General features: G+C 45.2%; 1 protein-coding gene across 1 annotated transcript; it reads right to left on the bottom strand.

Moving 5' to 3' along the window:
• Nucleotides 1–1,161: 1,161 nt before the first annotated feature.
• On the bottom strand, nucleotides 1,162–26,112 carry LOC135914243 (tRNA selenocysteine 1-associated protein 1-like). Its single transcript, XM_065447015.1, has 7 exons — nucleotides 25,870–26,112; nucleotides 25,320–25,417; nucleotides 10,485–10,584; nucleotides 10,213–10,337; nucleotides 5,644–5,750; nucleotides 2,552–2,699; nucleotides 1,162–1,851 (listed from the first exon to the last, which is right to left on the bottom strand). Exons 1-7 carry the CDS (start codon nucleotides 26,086–26,088, stop codon nucleotides 1,788–1,790), a joined length of 861 nt encoding a protein of 286 aa, XP_065303087.1. The 5' UTR covers nucleotides 26,089–26,112; the 3' UTR covers nucleotides 1,162–1,787.
• Between the last annotated feature and the right edge of the window lie 657 nt (nucleotides 26,113–26,769).

Genomic DNA, 26,769 nt, shown 5'->3' with positions numbered 1-26,769 from the left:
ATGTGCAGAATTTGAAATAAACACTGATAACTCAAGCCAAACATGTATAACCTCAAGGAGCAAAATGACATAAATAATTGAGAATTTAATGAACCATCGGAATTAACCTAGTGATAAAACACCGGGGCTGCACATTTCAGCCTTGCTGGTTTAAGATCTGTACGGGGTAAGGTGCATGGGATTTTTTTGTTTTTTCCCCAAAACAATTTATGGTTTTTAGAACTTCACATAACATTTGCAAGGTTGTAGAATGAGCCCAAATTTGTGAACATTACAAAAAAATCAGGATGGCTGGCAGTTATGACTTGGGGAATTTTGTGAGGTGACACAGAGAAAAGAAAAGCTCAAACCTAGCAGTGAGAATTGTTCACAGGACAGCTGACAAAGAAGCTGGTACTATAAACAGAACAGCACTGCAGGGTTGTCAGGATTGCTTCAATAGTGTATTTTCTTCGGACACTGAACGAACAGTTGTGTATGCCAAGATAATGCATCAGTAGCAATGAAGATATTCGAAACATCTCGCACGTCTTCAAACACGTCTGATTGGATCTGTGCTGTAAGTTTCAATATGCATGAAGTCTGTCAAAGGAGTTGAGGGTACATGGCCAAGGTGTTTGATCTTGATGTTCGAACACAATAGCATCATGGGCCCCGTGTTGCAGAAAACCTGGTGTCGGTGGCGTTGTCCGTTAAAACCACACAGGTCCTTCACGCGGTGTATAGACGTTATTGAACTAATCGAATTTTTCAAAGTAAGATGCATCAGAAAATACGTAATGTACGACACACAACCTACAGACATAGCATGGAATTCTAATTTGAAGACAAGAAAACAATACTGTTATGCAAAAACTTGAACACAAGCCTCTCTTCCAGCTGCCGTTTTAGTCCGTGTCTTAGTGGCCGCGGACGCTACATGTGGATACTAGTGGGACCTAGTGAGGAGGTTGTGATCTTTAACCTAATAAAATTGTTAGGGACATGTACTGATGAACGCTATCGCGTTCCACTCATAAAGGCGAAACTTAAGGGTCTTCCAAGTTCTAACACATTATTCCAACAATGACAACCTAGGGTTGGTTCTAACACAGTCGAATAAAAAGAGTGGCTGAAGTTCAACTGTGGCGTAAGTCTACAACTCCTCGCAAGACTACTGAATACAACTTGAGTAGCAGATTTTTATTACATACAAGCCTTCTAAATATGGTCCTCATACAAGGCAGCATGTTGGGTACAGTACTAAAACTGCATGCAATACATTCAGACATCAAATAATTATATCAATGGAAAAAGTAAATTCATGACAAACTGCAATGTCATTTCAAAGTAACTCAATATCAAAACAATTGTTTTTTCTAATATTTAAATACAAACATCTCTACTATATTGTTTAAAAGAAGAATGCTTGAAAGAGCATAAATTCATCACTGAAATACAAGATGCATACCAGCAAATACAGAACAACACCTTTAAAAACCTCTTTGCACTTAACATACACAATTTCCTTATAAACAAGCAACTGTAATTGTCTTCAGAATCCCTGCCAAATGCCGAACCATGCTGAGAATGAAATCGAGGCTTACACTTATTCTAACCTTTCCATGCTCCTGAAGTTTGAGTCATTTTTAAGTGCACATATGTACAGCTAAAATGTGACAGGCCGACCCCAAGAACACTTGTTAAAAGCGCGCTGCAAGTTACAGACATCCAGATGCACGCAATAAAGCCGACACTTTCGCACGGCAGGTCTGCCACCTCAAGAAAGTTGGTGGAACAGGTCCCGCCTAGTAGTAGTCCGATGATTGGTTACGGTAGAAAACACGTTGGCCACCTGGACCAGCTGCAGCTCTGTAAAGGCAAATTCAATGGGCATCACATGTCTGGCAGAAGTGCTCGCTAATTTTAGCATAGCTAGTAATACTAGACTAGACTGCAAGTGTGACACCAAGTTAGACAGCAATCCAAGAGTGTGTAGGATGTGCAATTGCCACTAAGGTGTCAAAATATTGTACAAGCCTGCCTCGCTAGAGCAAAAGTGCATACCTGCTAACCTGTTGACACAATTAGTAAAATTATGTGGACATCACATGAGGAGGAAGTAGTAGCAAGCATTTCTTGCCTTAGCGCACACCTTTTGGGGGAAACATATGCACTTATACTAACGATTTACTTAGCGCATAAGCGGCAACAGACTTGGACAGTGAACAAAACAATGTTATTTAGACCACAGCAACTTTTCCAGCAACTCTGCTGTTGACGATTTCACCTGCACCAGGAAATTGTTTGTACAAGCTTGCTGAGCATCCTTTCACCATCAGAAGCGAAAATTCATAAACTTTACGGAAAACTCTGGAATAGCAATTTGGTGTAGCGTTATCACCACAGTACTCAATGCATAGGATTGACAATAACCCCTGTCCTTGTCAGTCATCATTCACAATTCACATTTAGTGACTGCACAATTTTTGAGAGTGCACCAAAGTGCTTCTTCAGATTGCAAAGGAGCAAACAATTTTCTGATCAAATGAAGAGCACCATCACAACTGACCTGCGAGGATTGGCAACACCAACACGGATGGGCTTGGAACCCACCAAGAGGGAGTGTTGCATGTCAACCAGTGCCTCCTGGTATTCAGTCCCATCCGAGAAACGGACAAAGCCAAAGCCCTTGCTCAAGCCAGTTGGATCCAACACAACTATAACCAAAAATAGAGCACCGAAAAACATCAACACCATCCAATAAAATGAAAACTATGAAACTATCCGCTTCGCAACAAGATTAGCATCCGAATACAGCAACAATAGGTATACACATGTTAATCCAAGAGCTTGCCTTGTCATGGTTCTTACAGGTCATTTGACACAAAATTGAACAACAATGCCAAAGGCAAAAATTTAAGGAGAGGGAAACAAACCCTAATCATAGACATGTATACTGAAAAATAGCGAAATCTCCTTCACTAGAATTTTTCGCAGTAAAGTAGCAGCTGTGTTGGACACATGCTTCAAGCTCTTCATGTCGCTTCTCTAAGTTGGCTATTAGATTGCAATGAAGTCAACCACCTTTTGGTGAGATGATTGGTGTAGCGTCTGACTTCAGCCACAGATACTTGTGTTAAAAATGGCTGAAACTTTTCGGCAAACATTTCTAGAGCCTAGGGCTCGACAAAGGAGCCGTGATGGCTGTGGTGTGAACTAGCACAAGAACAAAATAGTGACACGGCTTGGTCGCCTGATCTGGCTTTGACAGGCTCCACAATTGCAACAGTGATTAAACGAGCCTGCTGTTGGTAGCTGTGGACAAGCCACAAAGCATAGTTTACCGACGCTCTCAAAAGAAACTTACGATTGCCCCCAACTCCAGTTTTCTAGGAGTTCAAGGAGCACAGTTATTTTCCGGAAGGTTTAAGGGCCCTTGCATCTTTTCTTCCTAATTTAAGGGTTTTCAAGGATTTTAAGAAGGTGTACAACCCTTGCTTGTGCATCATTAGTAAAGCAGTACTGGCAGAACTCTCAATTCAAAATCTGAGAATTCAATACCAGTTGGCCTGTACTGCTTCAGTTCAGTTTGAAGTAGCACAATTAACCCTTTGAAGGTTTTTGCCGTACATGTACGGCCGCGGTTTTCTGTCCCGCAAGGTCTTTGCCGTACGGGTACGGTTTCGACCCTCCGTTTGAAATTTCGCGCCATAATGACGATGCACGCTTACTGGGAGGTGCTGCCACCTCTTAGGTCTTACAAGAAGCGTTTGAAATGTGTGCTACCTTCTTGGGGACATAAACAGAACTGACTTCAAGCTTCAGCGCGTCGCGCAGACTGCGGCCACACCCCTTTTGCGGTTTCGGTTTCGCCGCGTGATCGCAACGGAGGCGCGCGAAACGTCATTTTTCTCTTTGTCGGCACTCTTGCAAATGCTGTGGAAGTTGATTTCTATCTTGATTGGCGCTGCTCTTAGCTTGTTTATAACCGCCGCTCGCGAGGTATTCTCGCTCTCAGCGGCAACGCGCTTTCGCGGTTTCGGTTCCGCCGCAACGGAGGCGCGCGAAACGTGATTTTTATCTTTGTCGGCACGCTATCGCAGGGGCGGCGGAAGTTGATTTCTATCTTGATTGGCACGGCTCTTAGCTCGTTTATCACCGCCGCTCATGAGGTATTCTCGCTCTCTGCGGCTGCACGGAGACTCGTGTTTCAAGGAGTACCACACTCTAAAATACTATTGAACATATTGCAGTTCTGAGTGATGCCGACACCAAAATACTGTTCCCTAATTTTTTTTACTATTTATTCCCGACTTTATACATCTTGTACATTCAATATCCGCAATAAAATAATTTGACCCCCCGAGAAAGTTTTTTTCAAAATAATTCGACCCTCAAAGGGTTAAAACAGCATTTTGTATAAAGCGAACTTTTTGTCATGCTAGGGCCAAGGAACAACCAAACCAGTTGAAACATTGCGCATGCGACTTCAGGAAAATGCATCTCTTGAGTGCAATTTCCAAAGTGGTTACACTGACTCGATTGCAAGTTTGCAGCTTTTAAACATGCGCCAGATTTCTCTCCAACATTGAAACTAGTTAAAGAAGGGAATTGAAACTAGCAATGGCAAGATAATAGTCATCGCCCTACTGGCAAGGAGAAAGAAAAGTATTATTTGCCAGCTTGCAACAGAACTGTGCTGGCAGCGTCCGATTAAACCACACTGCTCTCCTTCTGGCACGACTTGATGAATCTGCTTGCTCGTTACTTATTCACTGCTCTGTATGAGTAACAGAATGTTCACAGACAGTAAATTTTTGCAGGGCTAATGTGCAATAATGCTACAATCTGTACCATTTTCAATGCTCCTGGGTCAATCACAAAGGCAATGAAGGTTTTTAGAGTGAATAGCTGTCTTCATTGTACTTAGCACCAATTTTAAACATGTCTCAAAACTGCTTGCTTTCTTAACTGAAGGTAAAGCAAAAAAATTACAGGCGATTACAATACTCCCAAATGCGAAAATTGAGCGCAGCTCTATACATGTTTTAATTTCGCAATGTATTGGCTGGCACAGACAATCGGTTGCAACAGAGCACAATGCGGTGCAACTGCCTTGCTTATCTGGAGAAGCAGTGCATGGGCACGATTCACAGCAGCTGCCGCAGACAGGCCACCCAGACAATGCATGCTACTCTGGCGCCACCTCGTATCCATACTTGCGCACTACACTTTCGTTTTCATGCCTTTCACCATACCCTCCTCCTCTGCTTTCATCCTCGCATGTTTCATGCCCCGCTACACTCCATGTTTGCTCTTTCATACTTCACTGTGCTCATTCGCTCGGTGACGCCAACGGCTCGGTGACGCCAACGGCGACAGGCACCTAAGAGCAGCACTCTAAACATACAATGCAGTCCTTGCTGCATCACCATGGTGCACCCTCGCATTACGATGCTGGTAGGCCGGCAGCTGTCGCTGCCTAACACTGTTGAAAGTTGCACTGAGTTGCTCAAGTTCTTTGTTACAAATTGTCAATATGAAGAGAAAGTAATTCCGCTGACTGGCCAATGCCAATTGTAGTGAAGACACAAGCAAATTAGCATAATAAAAGCACAGCCACCACAAAGTGCAGAGATGCATCAAAATCAAATTCCCCACCTTTGGCAGCTCTGACTGACGGGTAACGCTGCGAGAACGCCTGGTAGAGCAAGGTGTCGTCCACATCTGCCGAGAGGTCGCCCACGAACATGGACAACTCGTTTGACCTAGATTCCATGCAATAAATCCATGTATGAAGTGGCGAATGTGTGTACTCTGTTTCATGCATTCCATACAATGTGAAACCTTATGACACTTCTCACTGCTTCTTACAGTAATAGCTATATTATATGTTATGGCATAAAAAAAGACATGAAACTAACGTACTTGCACGATTATAATGTGCCCCCCAACCTAACATTCGCCCAATCTTTCACAGGTTCAAAGTACAAACAAAAAAAGGCAACTGAACGTAAAATGCACTCGATTTATAAAGGAAAAATACTGTATTTGCTCGCATAATTATCGCACCCCTAAATTATGTTGTCAAAATTCACATTTTTTTTTTCTTTCCTGTGTAATGATCGCACCCCGAACTAGCCACAGCAATATGTTGTGTGCCAAGTCTAGCTAATGATGGTTGCGCTTACCATCTGTCGAATGCTATGCGAACTACTCTTCAAGACATATTAAGCGGTCTGCATGCACCCAACATTCTTAAAAGGACCCTGAAACGATTTTGACGATTTTCTACACACCTACTGAGTCGTTAGAGAAGGTCCTTGTGATCATTAATTGATGCATCAAAGTGCTCGGTATAAAGCGTGTAATTTATTATAAGGTTTTAAAAATGTACATCGCTGCTGATCACAGCACACTGCTCGGCGGAGTTTTCATTTTCATTACCCATATGATGTAAATCACCCAATTGACGTCATGCGGCCGAGCTATCCGATTGGCTGCCCAGGGCACGTCATCGATAATTTTCCACCTTTATGGTGAAGTGATGTTCGTAAAGCTGGAATGTTAGTTAATTTGTTTCTATAAAGAAAAGCACTAACAGAAAGAGAATGCACAAGAACAATTTCTCACTACACTTAACCCTTTGAAGGTCGAATTATTTTGAAGAAAACTTTCCCGGGTGGTCAAATTATTTTATTGCAGATATTGAATGTACAAGATGTATAAAGTCGGGAATGAATAGTAAAAAAAATTAGGGAACAGTATTTTGGTGTCGGCATCACTCAGAACTGCAATATGTTGAATAGTATTTTAGAGTGTGGTACTCCTTGAAACACGAGTCTCCGCGCAGCCGCAAAGAGCGAGAATACCTCATGAGCGGCGGTGATAAACGAGCTAAGAGCCGTGCCAATCAAGATAGAAATCAACTTCCGCCGCCCCTGCGATAGCGTGCCGACAAAGATAAAAATCACGTTTCGCGCGCCTCTGTTGCGGCGGAACCAAAACCGCGAAAGCGCGTTGCCGCTGAGAGCGAGAATACCTCGCGAGCGGCGGTTATAAACAAGCTAAGAGCAGCGCCAATCAAGATAAAAATCAACTTCCACAGCATTTGCAAGAGAGTGCCGACAAAGAGAAAAATGACGTTTCGCGCGCCTCCGTTGCGATCACGCGGCGAAACCGAAACCGCAAAAGGGGTGTGGCCGCAGTCTGCGCGACGCGCTGAAGCTTGAAGTCAGTTCTGTTTATCTCCCCAAGAACGTAGCACAAATTTCAAACGCTTCTTGTAAGACCTAAGAGGTGGCAGCACCTCCCAGTAAGCGTGCATCGTCATTATGGCGCGAAATTTCAAACGGAGGGTCGAAACCGTACCCGTACGGCGAAGACCTTGCAAGACAGAAAACCGCCGCCGTACATGTACGGCTAAAACCGTCAAAGGGTTAAGCAATTTCAGCATACAGCAAGCGTCGTCTGCTTGTGTGACAACGTGCTCCACTTTGACTAGAGCTCCGCGGTCAGAGTTGGTCTCAGTCTTTTTGCGAGCACTATGATTCGACTTGTTGCGTTGTGGACTGCAAACATAGCGACTGTCAATATGCCAAGCTGCAACATCGTGTCCCTCTGCAAGGCAGCAGACGAGCGGACTTGCTACAGCGCATTGGACTGCTGCTATCTGATCGGCATCAGGATTTGCGCGTTTGCGGCTGTCTCTTTACACCAGAAAATTACTAACGCAATAGCATTTTGCGAGTCCGGTATTAGGGTAAACGCAAGCGCAAAGGGACAAGGCATGGCCATGTCCCCTTGCGTGTCGTTTCACGAGATGAGCAGAAGCACATATGTGAATAGTCTGCATGGTGCAGCCACCTGGTGGCACAGAACTCAACCACACACGGTAGCAGTAACAAAATGTATTCTTTGCTACTGATGTAAATTTTTCACTGGAGCGTAATCGTTAACACGTTTTGGTAATTGTTAAATATGTTTTACACTTGGTTAGGGCAACATTAGCTCTTTGTTTGGCTGGCCAAGCTCTGCACCAATGTGTGGCTGGACTGTGGAGACCGATGAGGCAGCTCACGTACGTCTACGCTAAAGTTTCTTCATCAGCTTGAGTTTATGCCTCCATCCATCCCTCGAAACACCCGGCTAGCTTGTGGTTACCGGAATACCAGACACGTTCGGTGCTGCAACAGAATGCTCGTAACACACGCTGCTTCAGTAGCTCTCGCTTGGGGTCGACTGCCAAGCAGCTGGCGGAGAGTTTGGTGAGGCTTCGCGCTCACGCTCCAAGAGAACTAAAAGTCAACGAAACGACGTGCCATCATGATGCAGAGCCAGTGAAGGCGGAACTTAGCCCCAATTACTCGGCGAACGAGTTGAGGAGAAAATGCATGACTATGGAGGAGGGTAACTTGTCATCATCCGTAGCTCTCTTAATATGAGGCATTTCACACAAATTGCGGTGCGAATGATTAACTTTAGCTGTACCCTATGCATCTACAAAATTTGTCCAAACCGTCTCAGGGGCCCTTTAAGCAGATACCCCATTTCATTCCTTTCATCACTTTCTGCACTTCCATGAAAAAAAGAAAGGAAAGCTACAACCAAACTTGCCTTGGCTTTATTATGTGTGGGCTTTATAATGGTTGTGTTGAACAACAACAACAAAAAAGGCGCCTTTCGATACCTCTCATCTGCACTCGTGGGCACGCAACAAATCACAAGCGGCAACTAGCAACGTTTACACTTATACGTTAGAAGTGTACCCTATTCATACGCTGACACTTGTAACACAGCCAAGATATTCACCCACCCTTAGCGGAAATGTTCTGTATTAGGATAGTAGTGAAGGCAAATACCGCAGTTTTCGCAGAATGCCCACCATGTGTTTCTATGTCGCTGGCAGCTAAGCACACCCATCTCTGTTTCTGTCCCCTAAAAGTGAACATGGCTATATTATTGCCGTAAACTTGCCAATATGAACGTTATTATTCCTCACTATCACAGAAGAAACTGTTTCAATACACATAATGTATTCACGCGAAAAAAGAAAGATCGCATTTGGTACGTCCGGCCGCCATATTTGTTTTGGTCATTTCGCAGCAAATGCGGAATGACAAATTCTTTTTTTTTCACAGAAAATTTTCCCCACATCATGATCGCACCCCTGAATTTGCATCAATTTTTCTGGCAGAAAAGTGCGATCATTATGTGAGCAAATAAGATATAGCCTGCCGCCCGCCCCCATGTTCGTGATCAAAAAAGATGAGACAAGAATTTACGTTCACAGAAGAAAAGTTTAAAAAATTAAGCATAATATAAGCAGGGTGTCAAACAACATTTAGCATTTCACTGGCCACAGGGGTAGCATTCTCAAGCCATCACTTATAGAAATGCAGGCCCGCTTAAACAGTAGTTTCGTTTCGTTCAATATAGTCGGGTTTGACTCTACTGTTTGCCTTAACCGCCACGGCCAAAATCGTAGTCGCTATCGCAGATGGTGACAGGTTCTTGTAATGCGAACTCTGCTGCTTCGTTTTTGTTGGACGCTAGCACACCTTCTGTCATACATTTGCCAGGCTCTAATGTTTGTCTGAATTAAATGGCAAGTGGCCAAACAGTTTGGCACCATTAAACATGCATGCACCTGCCAGGACCAGGGCAAAAGTTCCAATTAATCGATTTAATGAAGGTCGAATTAACAAGGTTTTACTGAATGTTCAAGGAAACTTGTACTCATTTTCTGCTTTATCCAAATATGCTTGGCTTCATTTGGCAACAATTTGAATGAAAGCTTCAATTTGCACTAAACTTTATTCGTTTTGCAATTGTATTTAGAGTAAAAGCTATGCTACAGCCCTTGCTTGCTTTTCTTTCCTGCTTTAAGATCTGTGCAATGGTAAATGACATGCAAATAGAGTTGACGTAACGCTATCATAAGGCATGCACAACTACCACGACTGGCTGTTCTATTGGATGAATGTTCTTAAATTATGGCGAGCACCACTAAGCAGCAACGTCCCGATTACACTTTAGCTGTTTGATGCTGAATCAATAAACAAACTAGCTCAGTAATTGTTAGAAGTTTAATGGTATGGCCCATGGGCGGACGTAAGGACATGTCAAGAGCTGAAAGAATCAACCAACCAACCCTTTGCAGAAGAACCAACAAAGTCGTAACAGCAACTGCTGTTAAATGTGTACTAAAGTTTAGGGTAATTCACTTACGAGGATCCATATTGAGGGCGGCCACCACCACCACCATTAGAGTAGCCTTGCTGGTAGCCACCGCCTCCACCGCCACCGCCGCCTCCTGTGCTGTTGTTTGCATGGTTTAGCCGGAACATCTTCGGCTACAAGAAAGAAGACAGTTCACATACACATCTGTGCTTAGCACCTTGGTTACCACTGAGTCTACTAAGAACTACCTACTACTGGCAGACCTTTTGGCAGCAGCAGCAATATGAAACTTCTTGTAAAACTGGGGTGGTCACACATACCTGCATTGCATTAGGAATGGGTTTCCCATTGCAGCGCAGCAACGCTCTCTCTGCGGCTTCTTCGTCACCAAAGTCCAGAAATCCATAGCCTCGAGGCAACCTGCTTGCAAACAAAGGGGAAAGAAATGGGGCAATAATTTAGTCGCAAAAACAAACTCCCTGTTACGGAAAATTATAAGCACAATGTCTTCAGAGAAAGGCAGTCATGTGGGCAAGAAATCAAATGCAGGAATAATATTCTAATCAAGCTTGAGTCGAAAAAGCAGTATGGATAATAGATCAAGTAGACAAATGTGACTAGAGGTGAGGCGCAAATGGCATTCTAATTGGGATTAACAGGACAATGTGACATGCAGGTTGAACAATGCATAGAAAAGAAGGCTGAACAAGGGGTAACAGAATGGTTGCCATGGCAAGAAAATGGCTATCAAGATTAAGAGTGATAAGATAAGAAATTTGCAGGCACATGACGGGTTTGGTTGGCACAAGATGTGGTAGCTAGAGATCTCGGGGAGATGCCTTCATTCAGTAGTCAGGATAAAAAGTACACTTTTTGGAAGGCACCATCAGGGCCAGGTTCCCATTAGTGGAGGTAGAACAATGCAGTACCAAATGGAAACTGTAGTCCAGACTATGCAGAAAAGCTAACTGTCCCTCCTACGGATGATCACCGGCGGAAGGTGCACTGACACATGAAAGTCTCTTGACTCTCACTGGTATGGTAGACCAGCATCTATGGCGTTTTAGCTCATCCATACAGATAATTACCCTTTGCAGAGTGCCAGGTTCCAGGAAAAAATTTAATTATGGCGTTTCACGTGACAAAACCACAATCTGATTATGAAGCACGCCGTGGTGGGGGACTCCAGGAATTTGAACCAACTGTAGTTCTTTAAGGTGCGCTTAAATTTAAGTACACGGGTGCTTTTGCATTTTGCCCTTATCGAAATGCAGCCATGGCGGCCGCATTTCGATCCCACGATCTCATGCTTAGCAGCCCAACACCACAGCCACGAAGCAGCCACAGCGGGTGAACAGCACTAGCAATGCTGGCAGCGACACCTTGCGATGCTTTGTCCAACCACAATGCAACAGATATTTTCAAGTTACATAAGTGTTGTTGTGGCAGAAAAACTGAAAAATCTGCATGTAAATCATTATGAAAATGCCAACACTAGACCAGCAGCTAGGTAGAACATGGTCAGTCACTACAATAAGAGCCCTATGTCCTCTGGTTGAATTGTGCTGCAGCAGCCCACTTTGGTACTACTGTCTCTGGTAAACTGGAATTCCACAGAGCGATATGTTTACAGAAAAGCCAAAACTCTCTATAACCCCTTGATGGTCTAAGATGCCAATGCATGGCACCGCGAACAAGTACCGAATAGTCGATTCCGTATATTTGCAGCGCTGTTAGCATATTTTATTAATAGCACACTAATTTTTGAATTCTTTGCTGCCCAGCAAGTGCTGCCACTCTGTATGGGTATGAAGAACTTTATTTAGGTCCTGAGGGATCAGTCTGGGACTGATGCGGGCCACTCCCACGTCGGTACAGAGAGGCCGAGCCCCTCTGCTATCACACGGGCCCTCTGGACAGCCCCGAGTTGGTCCGCCAGCACTTCACTGTGCAGCATTCGCTGCCACCACTGTTCACCTCGAGAACCATCACCGGCCAACGCCAAGCAGCGCCACAGCATGTGTTGTAAATCGAGCAAACCCCCACACTTATTACAATAGACTGAAACCCCGCAGTCCGGATTAATTTTATTCATGATGACAGGGTTAGGGTACGTCCGTGTCTGCAGAAGCCTTAATGTAACCGCCTGCGGCCTATTTAATTTAGGATGTGGCAACGGGAATGCCCTGCGCCCTAAGTAATAGTGCTTGGTGATTTCGTTGTAGGTTAACAGTTGGTCCCTGTACTCAGGAGCGGGAGATCCAGCCCCTTCAGGGAGTACACGGCACACTAATCCTCGTGCCTCCCTGTGCGCCACCTCGTTGAGGTTACGCGGGGCTCCCTCCACTGTCCCCATGTGCGCCGGGAACCAAGTAACGGTATGCGAAGTGATATCCCTACCCTGCAGCAGTCTGTTAGCCGGTTCCGCAACAAGTCCTCTCGAGAAGGCTGCAATCGCAGATCGCGAGTCGCTAAACACCAAAACTCTTCTAGAATCAATTAGTGCTAGAGCAATAGCCACCTGTTCAGCAACCCCCGGATCTTTGGTATAAATGGAAGCAGCATTTCTAACGCTCCCTTTGCCATCTACTACCACCACCGAATAAGCATTTTTACCATTAATCCATGCGGCGTCAACAAACGCAGACTCCTCCTCCTGATCCTTTGCCTCTCGCAACAAAGCCCTAGCTCTCGCGACCCGCCTCCCTACATTGTGCACGGGGTGCACATTCCGCGGAAATGGACGAACCATGATATTTGCCCTAAGGTTCACGTTCAACTCGTGTAGGGGCGCCCTATCGTGCGACACAGCCATCGATTCTTCAATTGACTCTAATATATACCTACCCGGTGGTGTACCTAGCAACCGCTCCCTCTGTGCGGTACGTTGAGCCTCAGCAATTTCATCTAAAGTGTTATGCAAACCCAGTCGTAACAACATATCGTTTGACGTAGTCATAGGCAGACCAAGCGCAGCCTTGATGGCTTTTCTGATTAATGCTTCCAATTTATTTTTCTCCCCCCTATTCCAATTTAGCATAGCTGCCACATACGAGAAACTGCCACTCTGTGTGGGAACGAGATTTTCTTTTTCTTTTTTCACTCCGTAGTTGCTTTGTTTTCAGTCCACAGCGTCCTTCTCCTAGCGTCCTTCTCCTAGTGATTGCCTGCGCATCCACATGGCAGTTAGTTTTGGTTGCGTCTATCCAGCTGTTTTCTTTGTTTTGCTAGTAAAAACTGATGTCTATCTGGTATCTAATCTCTCAAAAGGTCACCATTAGATGCTCGCCCGTTTATTGCTCACGAGAATGCAATTACATCTATTCACTGGTCAATACAAACGATGCTGCCATGCCTGCATTTCTTTTCTCATGACTCGGCCTGGGAAAACTGATTGCCCCTCATTAGACAGCTTTAGAATATACCATTTTTGGGCCCCAAAGAAATAGCGTCGAAGCCACTGCGCATGCGCGAGACGCAACCTGCATTTGGGCTTTGCGTCGGGCACGCTATTTCACTGATCTAGCGGAGCCCCAAAAGTTGCCCCAAAAGATTTGCGTAAACAAACATGGCGGCACCTATCGAAGCGACGGCTCTAACCTAGCTCCAAACTGGGTTTGATTCATGGCAACACGTGAAGTTCGCAAGCTAGGAGAAGTAACTGTGGTTATCGCTTTCTCTCAACTAGCGTGTTATGAAGATTGATTCATTGAACGCCACTGATTCCAAATTCAATTATGGATATTATGGCTCATAGGCCTAACACTGCTTAGCTTAGCTGGTGAAAGCCCGTAAAGTTGGTTACTCAGAACTAAGCACAACTAATTGTTTGCCACTTACAAAATAACCTCAACTGTAATTAAACACGTATACATGAAAGTCAAAATTACTATTATCATAATATGGTATATTTTATTTTATTATTTCCAACAGCTCTTCTTTGACGCCGTAGTGGTGCTGTCAGCGCAAGATGCTATCTGCAAACACAAGCCCTGTTCTAAAACTCTTCACTCCTGTCTGCCCCAACACTAACACGCGCAAAGCTCTTTGGGCCCCAAACTGTTGGGGCCCCATTTTAAAACTCTACTGGCGGTGGAACAACGGATTACTGCAAGTTCGACTTATTTGGTTTTTCTGATGTACACACAACCATGGAATTTTGTTGTGTGCATTCACATAAGTGGTTCAATTACACTATGGGCATGCATGCTGGTTGCTCTGTAGCAAGCGAGTCGAGCAGCAATTCCTCCGATGCAGACTACTGCTCAAGTGCCAAATCAGAATATATAAATTTTAGCGTATCTACTTTTAAAAGATTGTTATAAGAGCTCATGGAAGCCCATCTGTATTCATAATTAATGCATGTTTACCCATGTAAAAATGTTCTCTTTGTCATTTTTATCGCCACTAAAAAAAGCTGCAGTAAATTAAGAGGAATTGAGATGCATTTTAAATTTGCAATAAAAGAGATTGACCCTGACAGGGTTAAGGTCAGGCTACTTCAAGAGAAAAACCAGCATCGGGGCAGTGAATGTCCGATGTTAAAGAATTTTAACCCCTTCACCGTTTTTTTATATCAACGAATTTCTCCACAAAACTGCTTATTTTTTTTATTCCTGATTTCGATTATTATTGCAATAAAAAGCATGTATTCGATCTTAAAAAAATATTTAAAGCAAACACGAAGTCAAAGTAGCATATTCAAGTTTATTGTTTCTCAGAAAAAAGAAAAGGAACTTTCTGCTGGTAATGAACAATAAAAATTAAAGAATGACCACAGCCACCGATTTCTTAACTCTTTCACTGAGTTGTGGTGACAAAAAGTTGATTGCTTCACCGAGGAAGCATTGGGACGGTGTGGTAAATCTCAAAACAAGGGATAGAGCATAAGGTAGAGCATAAGGTAGAGGTAGAGTAAACAAGGTAGAGCATAAGGCTTTCATCAATGGATATGTCTCGCTCCGGTACGTAGGCTGAGCGATAGTTCTTCAACAACCGAACCAGAAACGGCCATATCTTGTGCAGCTTCGGCTGCGGGTGACTGCTAAGGTCGCTGATACTGGAATTATCAGCAAAGTGCAGCATCCGCATCAGGAGCTGAAACCGGTTGCCACTCATCACCTCTCCGAAAATAGGTGTGAATAAGAGCTTGTTCCTGGACCAATACCAATCCTGTCGTGGCTTCTGCACAATTCCTTGCAACAGCAAGAGACCAAGAAACACCCACATCTCCTCCTCAGTCACCGGCACCCATTTTTTGACGCGGCTATGCTCACACGGACCGCAGCCCTTCACCTTCTCAGCAGCATTGCGGTTAGTTTCTTCGACCACCATTGAAATGAGTTCATCATCGAGGAAACGCTGAATATATTCAAGCAAGTCACCAGGCGAGCTTATAGTGAACGTCTTACCGGGAACTGCCAGAAAAGGAAACCGAGGAGGTCGTGTAGGAATGTTCGTGACGTCGATCTTCATCCACTGACGCGCGCTCGCAAAGTTCGCTTCCGAGCAATCATCTTCTTCATCAGAAGAGCTGCTGAGTACAACATCATCACTGTCATCCTCGCTCCCTGAAACAATGTACACATCAGTGTCTGAATCACCATCGTCTGACGAAGATGACGACGAAGAAAAGCGCCGTTTCCGAGAAGACGGGCCAGCAATACACGTGTCGCCTCCACTGGATGCCATTTTAAAACCAAGGTTGCCCTACGAAAAAAAAAGTTTACGCGGTTGAAGAAAAAGAAATTAAGCGGTCAGTGCTGCCATCTGTCGAGTAAAAATGCAAGCTACGCCACAAACGTGCGCCGCTCGTCCGAAACGCTGGAGGGAAGAACGTATTCAGCGCGGACGAGCTACACTCGTCCAAAACGGTTTGGGGACGGCCTGGCAAGGACGAGCACAGCTCGTCCAAAACGGTTAAGGGGTTAAGCCGACCACCGACCACACTCAGCCAGAAAAAATTTGCCTGACAAACATCTCCGGCGGAAGAGGCTAACGGGCGAGGCACGCTTGCCAGGCGTCGTGAGGTGCAATCTCCCTCAGACTTCTGGTGACCAATTATGAGGCACTGCAGGGTTTTCTTTTTCTATGGGAAAATGCATGTATGAACCCTTCTTTCTTTTGATCACATGCTTGCCTAACAACAAATAACGGACTGAGGACACTTATTTTCTTTCTTTACAAAAACACATATCTGACAGCAGTGATAGCAACGCACTGAATGCATGGCAGCGTCTGCCTGTTCTTCACTCTATGTAGCCAAAGACAGTGAACAATCAGCGTTGTGCCGCCACGTCAATTTCTGCCACATGACTGTACAAGTATATACCGATGGTTCGGTCACGCCATCTGCCACTACGGCTGCATTTGTCATCCCACAACTTGGAATTACTCAACGATTTCGATTAGACCACAAATCGACATCTACGGCTGCAGAACTTGTGGGAATACGAGAGGCTGTCCGTTTTTATGAGAACGCAGACACCCCATAAATGGACGATATTGTGCGATGCCAAATTAGCGCTACATGCGCTAAAATACTTTTTAAAGAAAGGACCATACTATCTGCTCATGCTGGAAATCGTCGAACTTTATCACAGTGCCGAGTTAAGTGGCCACGTGATCACTTTTCAATGGATGCCTAGCCATTGTGGTGTCTTTGGTAATGAACTCACTGACAGTGAGGCAAGATCAGCCTCCTCTTCCTCTGATGAAGTACGGATTGCCTACTCGCGACCTGACACCAACTCCATGATCAAGGCACTCATGCAGGACCTTACAAAGGCTTACAGAGCCCACTCTGATAATATTCACAGACGTCTACATACGATTGACCCAGACGGTAAATTCTGTTTGCCCCCCGAAGCTAACACGAAGCAAAACATCATTGCTACGCAGGATTCGGCTCGGCATTGCTTTCACCCATCGCTACGCACACCTCATCGGCCAATCAAACAACCCTGATTGTGTACACTGCCAGATGCCCGAAACAGTGCAACACGTACTGTGCGACTGCCCAGCATATATATGCTGGAGCGAAGGACGTTAGTTTCCTAGCCAGCGTTGGCAGACAACTACTGTCGGAGGAAGCTATCCTCGGCCCATGGCCTGAGACTGCAATTTCAGTGCGTGCAACAAAAGTATTGTTGAAGTTCCTGCAGGACACCAAGCTCGACTAGCTCTAGCGAGGCAACTGTCTCATGTACATAAGCACTCACCGCTTCTCTTATCATCATCATCCATCCCAATACTATCACTCCCCTTCCCTCTTCCCCCAGTGCAGAGTAGCAGACTAGAGCGCACTGGCTCAGGTCGACCTCTCTGTTTTTCCTATCAATAAATTCTATTCAATACAATATATTGTCGTGAAAGTTCACATCGCATAGCTAGCTTGGGTCAAGGTGGCGTGGCCGCATTATACAGACAAGGACTGGGGGAGACAAACAAGACACGCACAAACTCTCAACTCTTCTATTCCTTGAACAAAATACCAGAATTCATACAAGTACAAGGGCAAGGAAAAACAACAGGGTATCAGAACTGCATCTGCACAACATACAGTTTTGATTCCTGGAATTCTGCATGTGCTGACAATCTATTAAAGTCTTTTTGACAGCAACAGCTGCAGACACTTCTCTAGAGCATTTATCCTCATTCAAAGACCTCTCGGGCCAGCTGGTGTCCATGAACACACCATCAGATTGCTCTGAAAGTCCACCAGCTGGCCCAATTTTCTACTCTAATTTGATAATGCAATTAGCATTCTTCGTCTACTTCAGGCACTTCGTCTCTCTCTCTCTCTCTCTGTGTGCGTGCGTGTAGCCTCTCATTTCAACCCAATTAGTCAAGTTGTTGAATGTAGCTTGGGCCACCAGGTCAGAGTTGTGTGATCAGGACACCGTCGAGGTGACATTTGACCTCGGTCACCAGACTCATCGTGCACGTCGTCACCATGCCATAGCCACCATACTGTCGTATCTTATTGTAATCATGCCGTCCTTGTCCCACTGTTGTATTATTGTCATTTCAGAAACGTCATCTGATTCATACGCCATCATTGTCATACCGCCTTCACTCTATCAACATCATTTCTTTGTCATTACGTTATAACCACGATTTCAACAATCATGATTAGGCAGGCATTGTCACACCATTGTCGTCATACAGTTGTCAAGAAGCCACACTGGCTGTTTCATTGTCGTCACACTGTTGTACTATCATTTGAGAAATGTCATCCAGTTGTGCTTTCGCCATTCCATCGAAGTCAGTCCATGATTATATTGCAGTTGTCATGCAATCGTCATCCCACTGTCCTGATGCCGTTATACCATCTTCATTTTATAACTGTCATCCCATCATAGTCATATACCTTTGTCGTTCCGTCGACATGATTACACCGTGGTTGCCCTGCCGTCATAACAAAGGGCATCGGTCCCAGGCGGTCCCCATAGCTGAAGCAATGGAAATATCAGAATGTTCACTAAAGATTCTATATAAAGGTGTCTTCAGCAACATGGTGTGTTGCTACAGTGCTTGGATGCTTATCTCATCAATGTCAACAGTCATCACGAGACAAGTTCTGCCAGAATTTTTTTTAAGAGTAAGAATGTGCATGCCATGTTGCGAGACACCATGAAGCTGCAGTGTGTGGGAAGTGTACTCCTTGCTTAAAGGGACACTAAAGAGCACCAAATTAGCCAAAGAAAATAGCACTTCAAAACTATTTAAGTTAATTTCGCAGTATAAAGTTTACTAGTACGGAAAATGAAGGCTAAACTTATGTTTTTAAAACTTCATATTGAAATCCTAGTCCTTACAAGCACTTGGCAAGTTTTCAGAGCTTTAGTGTGCCAGAATGGCTAAACTACAATACAATGATAACTGCAACACCGTACTGACTTAATACGAGGAAACACGTTGAAATCAGTGACAACACATGGACATAGAAGTCAGTGCGATGTCACAGATTTCAATGTATTTTGGTAATTCTGGTACAGTAAGGTGCTTAAAACATGCCAAGTTCAGTCATTGCCTCCTTTATAACTCAATGTAGTCCATCATTACAAGTAAAAAAAATAAACTAGGCCCATGAAGATCTATAACATGACTTCCTGGTGTGGGAACATCAAAGTGGGGTTGCCGGCCATTTTTCCTTCTTTTGTTGCTTGTTAAGCCTCATCTCTTGGTAAAACCGCCTCTTTGGTATTGTAGAAACGCAATTTACCAAAAAAGCTGAACTTCATTTTCTTTTTGTTCTTTAGTGTCCCTTTAAATACAAACTGACAGGGGAGGGTGATGCTCGAGGACAGGGTCACAGCTCGAGCACTAGTGCTTAAAGTGCCAACAACAAAAGAATTACTCAAATCGCCTCATCGTCTCAAATCGCTTTGCCACAGCTGTGGCAAATACCAGTGACAAATGATGCAGAGCAAGACTGTAGAACAACTTAGTGCCATTCTTGACTGGTCATTTTATAGTGCACTCTGACACCACCAAAATGTTCTGCGAGAATGCACTTGCACTGCGCTAGAAAGGGTGACAATCAGGTTTCATTACCATTACTAGGGAACCACTTGATTTCACAGCAAAACCTAGTCATTGCCCTTACACAAACTCTGTAGCATTGGTGAAATTCTCTGAAAGAATGTCAAAGATTACATGTATTAAGTATTCAGACGACCAAGAGACACTGGAAACGCGAGCAACGGAAATGGTTCAGCAGCGTGTGGCTTTTGTTTTCAACAAGATTGCATAATTTTGTAAAACACATCAGTGGCGGAGCCAGAAATTCTTTTCAAGAGGGGGGGGGGGGGGGCGCTCACGTTGCAGCTCGGCCTCCTTATTGAATTTGTCGAGGGATCAAATGCAATGACTGCATTGCCATTGCCGAAGATGCTGCAAATTAATTCTTGAACGCTACACACTAAAACAATATTCTCATATGTGCAAAAATTGCACGTGAAATAACCAATATCAATGCTTCCATGTTTTCTGCTTATTTAATAAGTAAAGAAAATATCACACGAACTTATGAAATACAGTAAAAGCTCGTTAATTCGAACCGCAAGGGGAAGCCGCTTCAGTTCGAATTAACGACAGTTCGAACTAACGAAAGTGAAGGAGAGCAACAGTACACTGCGATTTGGAAGCAGTAGGGCATGTCAGAAATTTGGCGAGTCAAAAAGTGATGGCGTGTGCCGCGGGCACACGCCATCTTCGAGTCGAAGCTCTGGGTCCGACTGTGCCACACCACCGATGTCCAATGAAACGAACGTTAGCCGAGGATTAACACCATCACAATGAATCGCGACGGCCGATGCCTCCTAAGCTGAAAACAGAGGTGCACAACCGATGAAGACTGCCGAGACAAAGATGCTGAACATGTGAAGGTGGCGAAGGCCCTGATTCGTTGGTTCTTGATTGCAAGCGCAGCTGCGACGTACTTGATTCGCTGTGTTTTGGCGCTTGCCGTGCCATCTCCGCGCAGCATTAGCAGCTGTACAAGATTTGCTAAGCCTCCGAGATTCGCAGCGGGCAAGAAGTCTCGGAGGTTACGTAGAACGGAGAGGCGCCAGCCGCCGCTGCCTTCTGGCTGACCCCGCGTCGGTTAGATTTTTTCCCGATTTTGCCTTCTCTCGCCGTTCTCTCCGTTTCGGAGGCAATACAGCCTTGTGTGTAGGCAGTAGGTGCGTTTCTCTGGCCGTGTGCCAGGCGAGCATAGTTCGAATTATCCGTGAGGGAACCTTCTCGTGTTCGAATTAACGGACTTCTTTATACATAGACTTCTGTGGAGCTTGGCCGGACCAAATCGTACAGTTCGAATTATCCATAAATTCGAATTATTGAAGTTCGAATTAACGAGCTTTCACTGTATAACAGTTCGGAACCAGCCAAGCAGCGCATGCTGCTGCTACAAAAATGTGAAGGACATGAAATGAACAAGTAGACAACAAATATTTCAATGAAACTGTCATTCAAGAACTTTGTTTACATTTTTGTACATATGCAATGGCCAGGGAGAAATCTCAATGACGCTGTCCTTTATTCCAATGTACTGCACACGAGCAGCTGTCACCGATCGCGTATTGTGAGTAATTGCAACAAAATTAGTCTCAACAGAAAGAATATATAGGAAGCAGAAGTTCTGCTAGATATATCAGGATGAGGCAAATGAAAGTGAGCCAGTGCAAATATTCGATAAATGGGGTACTTTAAATAAAGTAGCCTCCATGAGCATTTGGACACTTGTTCCACTGACTAACGAGTCACGCAATTTCCGTCTCATAGAACTCCTTGGGTTGCTGCTTCAGAAAGCCTGTAACTGACTTTCACGTCACCGTCCGACACGAATCAGGTTCCCTTGAGCTGCTCCTTCAATTGCCCCAAATAAAGTCCCAAGGTGACAGGTCTGTGCTGTATGGCGGTTGTTGCAGCATTTCCCACTTTAACTTTGCCAGTTGTGTTAAAGGGCCCCCGAAACAGTACGGACAAATTTTGCATATGTGTAGGGTACAGCGAAAGTTAATCATTCACACCACAACTTGTGTGAAACATTTCATATTAAGAGAGCTACGGGCGATTACAGGTTACCCTCCTCCATAGCCATGCATTTTCTCCTCAACTCGTTCGCCAAGTAATCGTGGCTAAGCTCAGCCTTCACTGGCTGTGTCATGATAGCACATCGTGTCGTCTACTTCCGGTTCTCTAGGAGTGAGCACGCAAAGCCTTTCCAACCTCTCCGGCGGTTGCTTGGCAGTCGACCCCAAGCGAGAGCTATTGAAGCAGCGTGCATTGCGAGCATTCTGTCACAGCACCAAACGTGTCTGGCATTCCGGTAAACACAGGCAGGCTGGACCTTTCGACGGATGGGTGAAGGCATAAACTCAAGTTGATGAAGGAACATTAGAGCAGACGTACATGAGCGGCCTGATCGGTCTGCACGGTCCCCATCCACCCGTTCGCACAGAGCGTAACCAGCCAAACTAAGAGGTAATATTGCACTAACCAAGTGTAAAGCATTTTAAAACATTTACAAGAACAGCATGTTAATGATTACGCTCCTGCAAAAAATTTACATTAGCAGCAAGAAAGCATACACTTCGTTACTGCTACTGTGTTTGGTTGAGCTCTGTGCCACCAGGTGGCTGCACCATGCAGATCATTCACGTTTGTGCTTCTGCTCATCCCATGAAACGGCAAGGTCAAGCGGCCAGGCCCTGTCCCCTCGCTTGCGTTTTACCCAAATACCAGACTTGCGAAACGCTATTGTGGTAGTAATCCTCCGGTGTAAAGGGACAGCCGCAAACGCGCAAATTCTGGCGCCGATCGGATAACGACAGTCAGATGCGCTGCAGCCACTCCGCTTGTCTGCTGCCTTCAGAGGGACACACTGCCACAGCTTGACATATTGTCAGGCGCTACACTTGCAGCCCACAACGTAGCAAAGGCGATTCATGGTGCTCACGAAAAGACAGACCGACAAGATACAGCTTGATAAAGGGCAAAAGAGTGTCACTAGAAATAAGCTGACTGCACATATAAGAAAACCTCAAAACAAGAAAATTGAATATGCGTATAAGTGTCCAATAAATCTAGGCATCTAAGAAAAAGTCACTGTATATAATGTGTCAAACAAGGCAAGTAAGCATGTTCTGAAATCACAGATTCACAGAATTCTAAGGCCCCCCCCCCCTCCCTCCCTCTCTCCATACCCCCTGATAATTGCGCATGACGGAAGGCGGCGCGCTTCCTCCCCATTTTTCTTCCTTGCGCACACAAGACTGAGCCACCATCATCGGCTCAGCCATGCCAACCAACCACCATCCCCCCCTGGGCCATACGCTTTCACTAGCGCATGCAGCGTACAACGCACGGTCACGATGTTATCGCCCTTGGACTTCATACAGAACATGAGGGCGGTGGTGGTGACGGCAGGAAAGTGCCTGGAGTGTCCATATAATCCGGCAACGCAGCGTCGCATGGCCCACTACTTTCCGCAAATGAAGAAATAAAATCGAACTTTTGCCATGCAACAATTTACTGCGCCGCAATCTTTTGTGGAGCGGGGCATCAGAATGAATCAAACCGAAGGAAACCATGTTGGCCCCAATCGAATGCCTACTCTGGGCACCTAATGTGGCTACCGAAGAAATGAAAATGTGAGACGCTTGGTCCACAGATAACCATCCGCATAGTGCTCGGTATCCTACACCAGCAAGAAAAGACTTTCGGGAGAGGTTGCGCTCAAGCGAATGTGTTGCAATCCGTTGAGTCCCCACAGTGATGGCGGCGAGCAACTACTGTTTCTTTTTCTCGGCGGCTAGCCAGAAATTGTCCAAAACTTTGCCAGGTAAAAATCCACTCGGCCAGAAAAAAACAAACGCAGACTGAAGTGCGCCGCATGGTGGTCGGGGCAACACGAGAAAACCGCATGCGCTCTGGCTGGCTCTGGTAGCCTGCGGGCAACGAGAACAAAAAAAATTGAAGAGGCTCAATGTGTCCTCGTGAATAAAAGCCAAAGTAGAAAAATAAATGAGCACATAGTTACCTTTGCTGGCTTTAGTGTCTTCGCATGGATGCTTTGATGAAGGTGAAAAAAAAAATGTTGATATTCTTTTCCATGGTATGACGGCATGAATTGACCCGCCACAACGCTTCGTCTCATCAGACCTCGCTGCGTGCTTTGTGAACTTTAGAGTAGTACACTCTAATCAGCTTGTCTGATAGTGTGTTGATTTGGCTTGCCTCGTTGTACGGTCCAATGTACGACTTTAGAAAAGTCACTGCACCTTTGGCGTCAAATGTTTATAACAACATTAAACCCACAAAGTTACGGAATTGAAAATTTAAAGCACGATTTTGGAAATATCAATGCACCTTTCGCAACAAAACTTTATAAGAACTTTATACCCATAGTTTTGGATTTGTAATACAAGCGCTCCGTAGATTCCGCGGCCTCCACGACGAGCCCACTCACCATCGAAACGCCCTTGAAACTGTGTTCAGGTGGGGCTCCTTGCTTTATGCGACTCCCAGTGCATGGGCATTGCCACGAAATCCAGTCAGAGTTCACAATGATCACGCCGAAATGTCTTTTCGAGCATAAAGAAGACATCCTAGACAAAATCCGGATTCCGGCGATGGGGGTTGTTTTGGTCGGCGGTGCACGACAGCACGAAAAAATTTCGAGGGGGGGGGGGGGGCTGAAGCCCCATAAGCACCCCTCCTCCCTGGCTACGCCCCTGACATGCACTGAACCTAGCGATAGCATGGGTAGCAACTTGCGCAATTTCCCAAGAGGGTACATATTTCAAGCACTTGAAAACCACAGCAAAATCAGCACAAATGGAATCTTGCCAAGGGAAGCTAGTGGTGACCAATGTCATCCAAACGTAGCTCACACTAGTTTCTAAGCAGAACTTGGCGTCTAGCAGCACTGCATACTTACCTAAAGTGCCCATAGGGCTGTACCCTGGAAACTAAGTGCCTGCTCAGCACTCCCCCAAATAATGGCTCGGCTGAGCTTTTGATTCTTTACAGGCCTGAATTTTACCCATTCCTGCAACGGAAAAACCAGCAATGTCCCATTTAGTCATGCTTCTTCCCACAGGTGCTGCAGAAAAGCAGACTTATGGCCGGCGAATAAATGACTGCAAGAAAGATCTGAAGCACTGCAACCATATATGACATGGTAACCCAGCCCAACACACTGGAAAGGTGTTGCTCAGAAGACTAGTGAGAAAGACTATAGTTACGCGCAAAATGCTTAAGCAATTAAGTATCGAGAAGCATACTGCAAGCATTGCATGCACGAGCTTACAATGACAACAGAAGGCAACTTAAGGTTAGCGAGGAAACGTGGATTATCTCTTGAACTAAAGAAGTGCATGCACAAATCAGCAGATTGTAATTTAGAGTCTGCAGCATGGCCCATGCGTTATGTTTCAAAGATCATGAGGCTGAAACATTGACAACTGGATAAAGCATTAAAACGACAAGACAAATTAAAAGCTGAAGTCAGAAGCCCACTTCATTGTGCATACAATTTTGTTTCGATCCAAGAAAAGGCCGTGCAAAGAGAAAAGTAAAACGACAACTACTGCTATGCCCGCAACGAGGAGCTTGCGTCAACGGCGTCGCAAACGGTTGCTCACCCTGTGAGCCGGTCTCGGATGATTTTCACATGAACTGGATTCTCGCCCATCATACTGAATGCCTGCTGCACAAAGTACTCGTCCATGGTAGGCTCCAACTGCAAGAGTGAAACAAACGAAGTTTGAAAAGATTTACGTTACAACCGTTACAGCTCTCACCACGTGTCTCACGAGTGATTTCAAATATTGCACCGCCCCGCCTAGTGAACGGGGGCCGCTAGCCTGTAACAAGCAATTTACGACGTTCCTAACGCCCAATACACGACGCGAATACACACTTTGCCCCTGGAATTCCTTCTAAGGTAGGGTGTAGCGCCGTAAAATCGTTAACATAAATCGTTAACAGAAAAGTGCGCCACTGAACTACGACGTACAGTTCTCAAAGGTACAGGCCACTACGAAGTAAGGCGTCATTTGACTCGCACAAAAATTGAGGTTGCTCCTTACACGAAGCTGTAAGCGTACTGGGAGGAAAGAATCACGTCTACGTGACCCCAAAAGTTTACTGAACTTTATCAACATTTATCAAGCAACATTCCAGGATACTCACGTCCCCCATCCAAAGTGTTGACGCTGACCCAGCCATAACGAAATGTGCAGAAGTAAAACACGAACAACAGTCGCGCAGAAGCTCGCGCAAGTCAACAAAAATAGGATACGTGAAACGTGGGTTCACACTGCTAGGACAAGCAACGGGGGCCTCGCACCACAACGCAACGACGACGTCAACACAAAGCCGGAGCAGAACATAAAAACTACCGCTGAGCATTCGCGTGCACCGCACCACGGTTCGCTTGATTTGATGATGATGATGATGATGACAGCAGCCGCCACAGTACGGTAGGAGATGTGGGCGGCACGCAACTCTGCTGCGCATGTTAATGGTTCTAGATAAAAAAAAATTTAGTGCAGTTTTCAAAGCACGGATTCTTAGCACTTTTCGTACGCAGGACACGCACGCATGCACACAAATAAAAAAAAAGGCATGATCGCCTGCAACTCGCTATGGTCGAGGCCTTCGTAGGAAAAAAAGAAAACGGGTGCGGGAATTTTACTTACCAATTTCCAACATTCAAATTGTTAATTTCCTTGTACTTATCCGCCTAGTTTAACCACCCGATTTATGGTCAATCCCCCACTGTGAATTGAATTCTGACCCTTTAGGCAGGGCGCGGGAACTCCCTTGGGACACTTGGTCCCATGCCGATACTAAATGCCATAGAGTTTCTCGCTATATATGCTAAAACCTCTTGCTAATTTGGAAGTAGCGGCCAGTAGCGACACTCTCCTCCCGCGGCGCTTTCCTCCTTAGTTCTCCTAGCGCGCCAGCTGTGCGCGCTGCGCACGGTACGCTCTTTCTCCTTCCTCCAGGGGACGGGCCGCAGCATTCGATGGAGGCGCATCATTTTGGACCAGTTGCGTGCCCCAGTGGTGTAGAGAATTTTGAGAA

The sequence above is a fragment of the Dermacentor albipictus genome, chromosome 6 (genome assembly GCF_038994185.2).
Source record: "Dermacentor albipictus isolate Rhodes 1998 colony chromosome 6, USDA_Dalb.pri_finalv2, whole genome shotgun sequence".
Lineage (NCBI taxonomy): Eukaryota > Metazoa > Arthropoda > Arachnida > Ixodida > Ixodidae > Dermacentor > Dermacentor albipictus.
The sequence above is the reverse complement of the archived record's forward strand: the minus strand, read 5'-3'. Positions and strand labels throughout refer to the sequence as shown.

Coding starts and splice junctions, on each gene's coding strand:
- LOC135914243 (XM_065447015.1), bottom strand. CDS start 26,088: ATGCTCAGCGGTAGTTTTTATGTTCTGCTCCGGCTTTGTGTTGACGTC. Junction 25,418..25,869: donor CAACACTTTGGATGGGGGAC/GTGAGTATCCTG, acceptor TCACTCTTGCAG/TTGGAGCCTACCATGGACGA. Junction 5,751..10,212: donor CGCCCTCAATATGGATCCTC/GTAAGTGAATTA, acceptor CATGGAATCTAG/GTCAAACGAGTTGTCCATGT.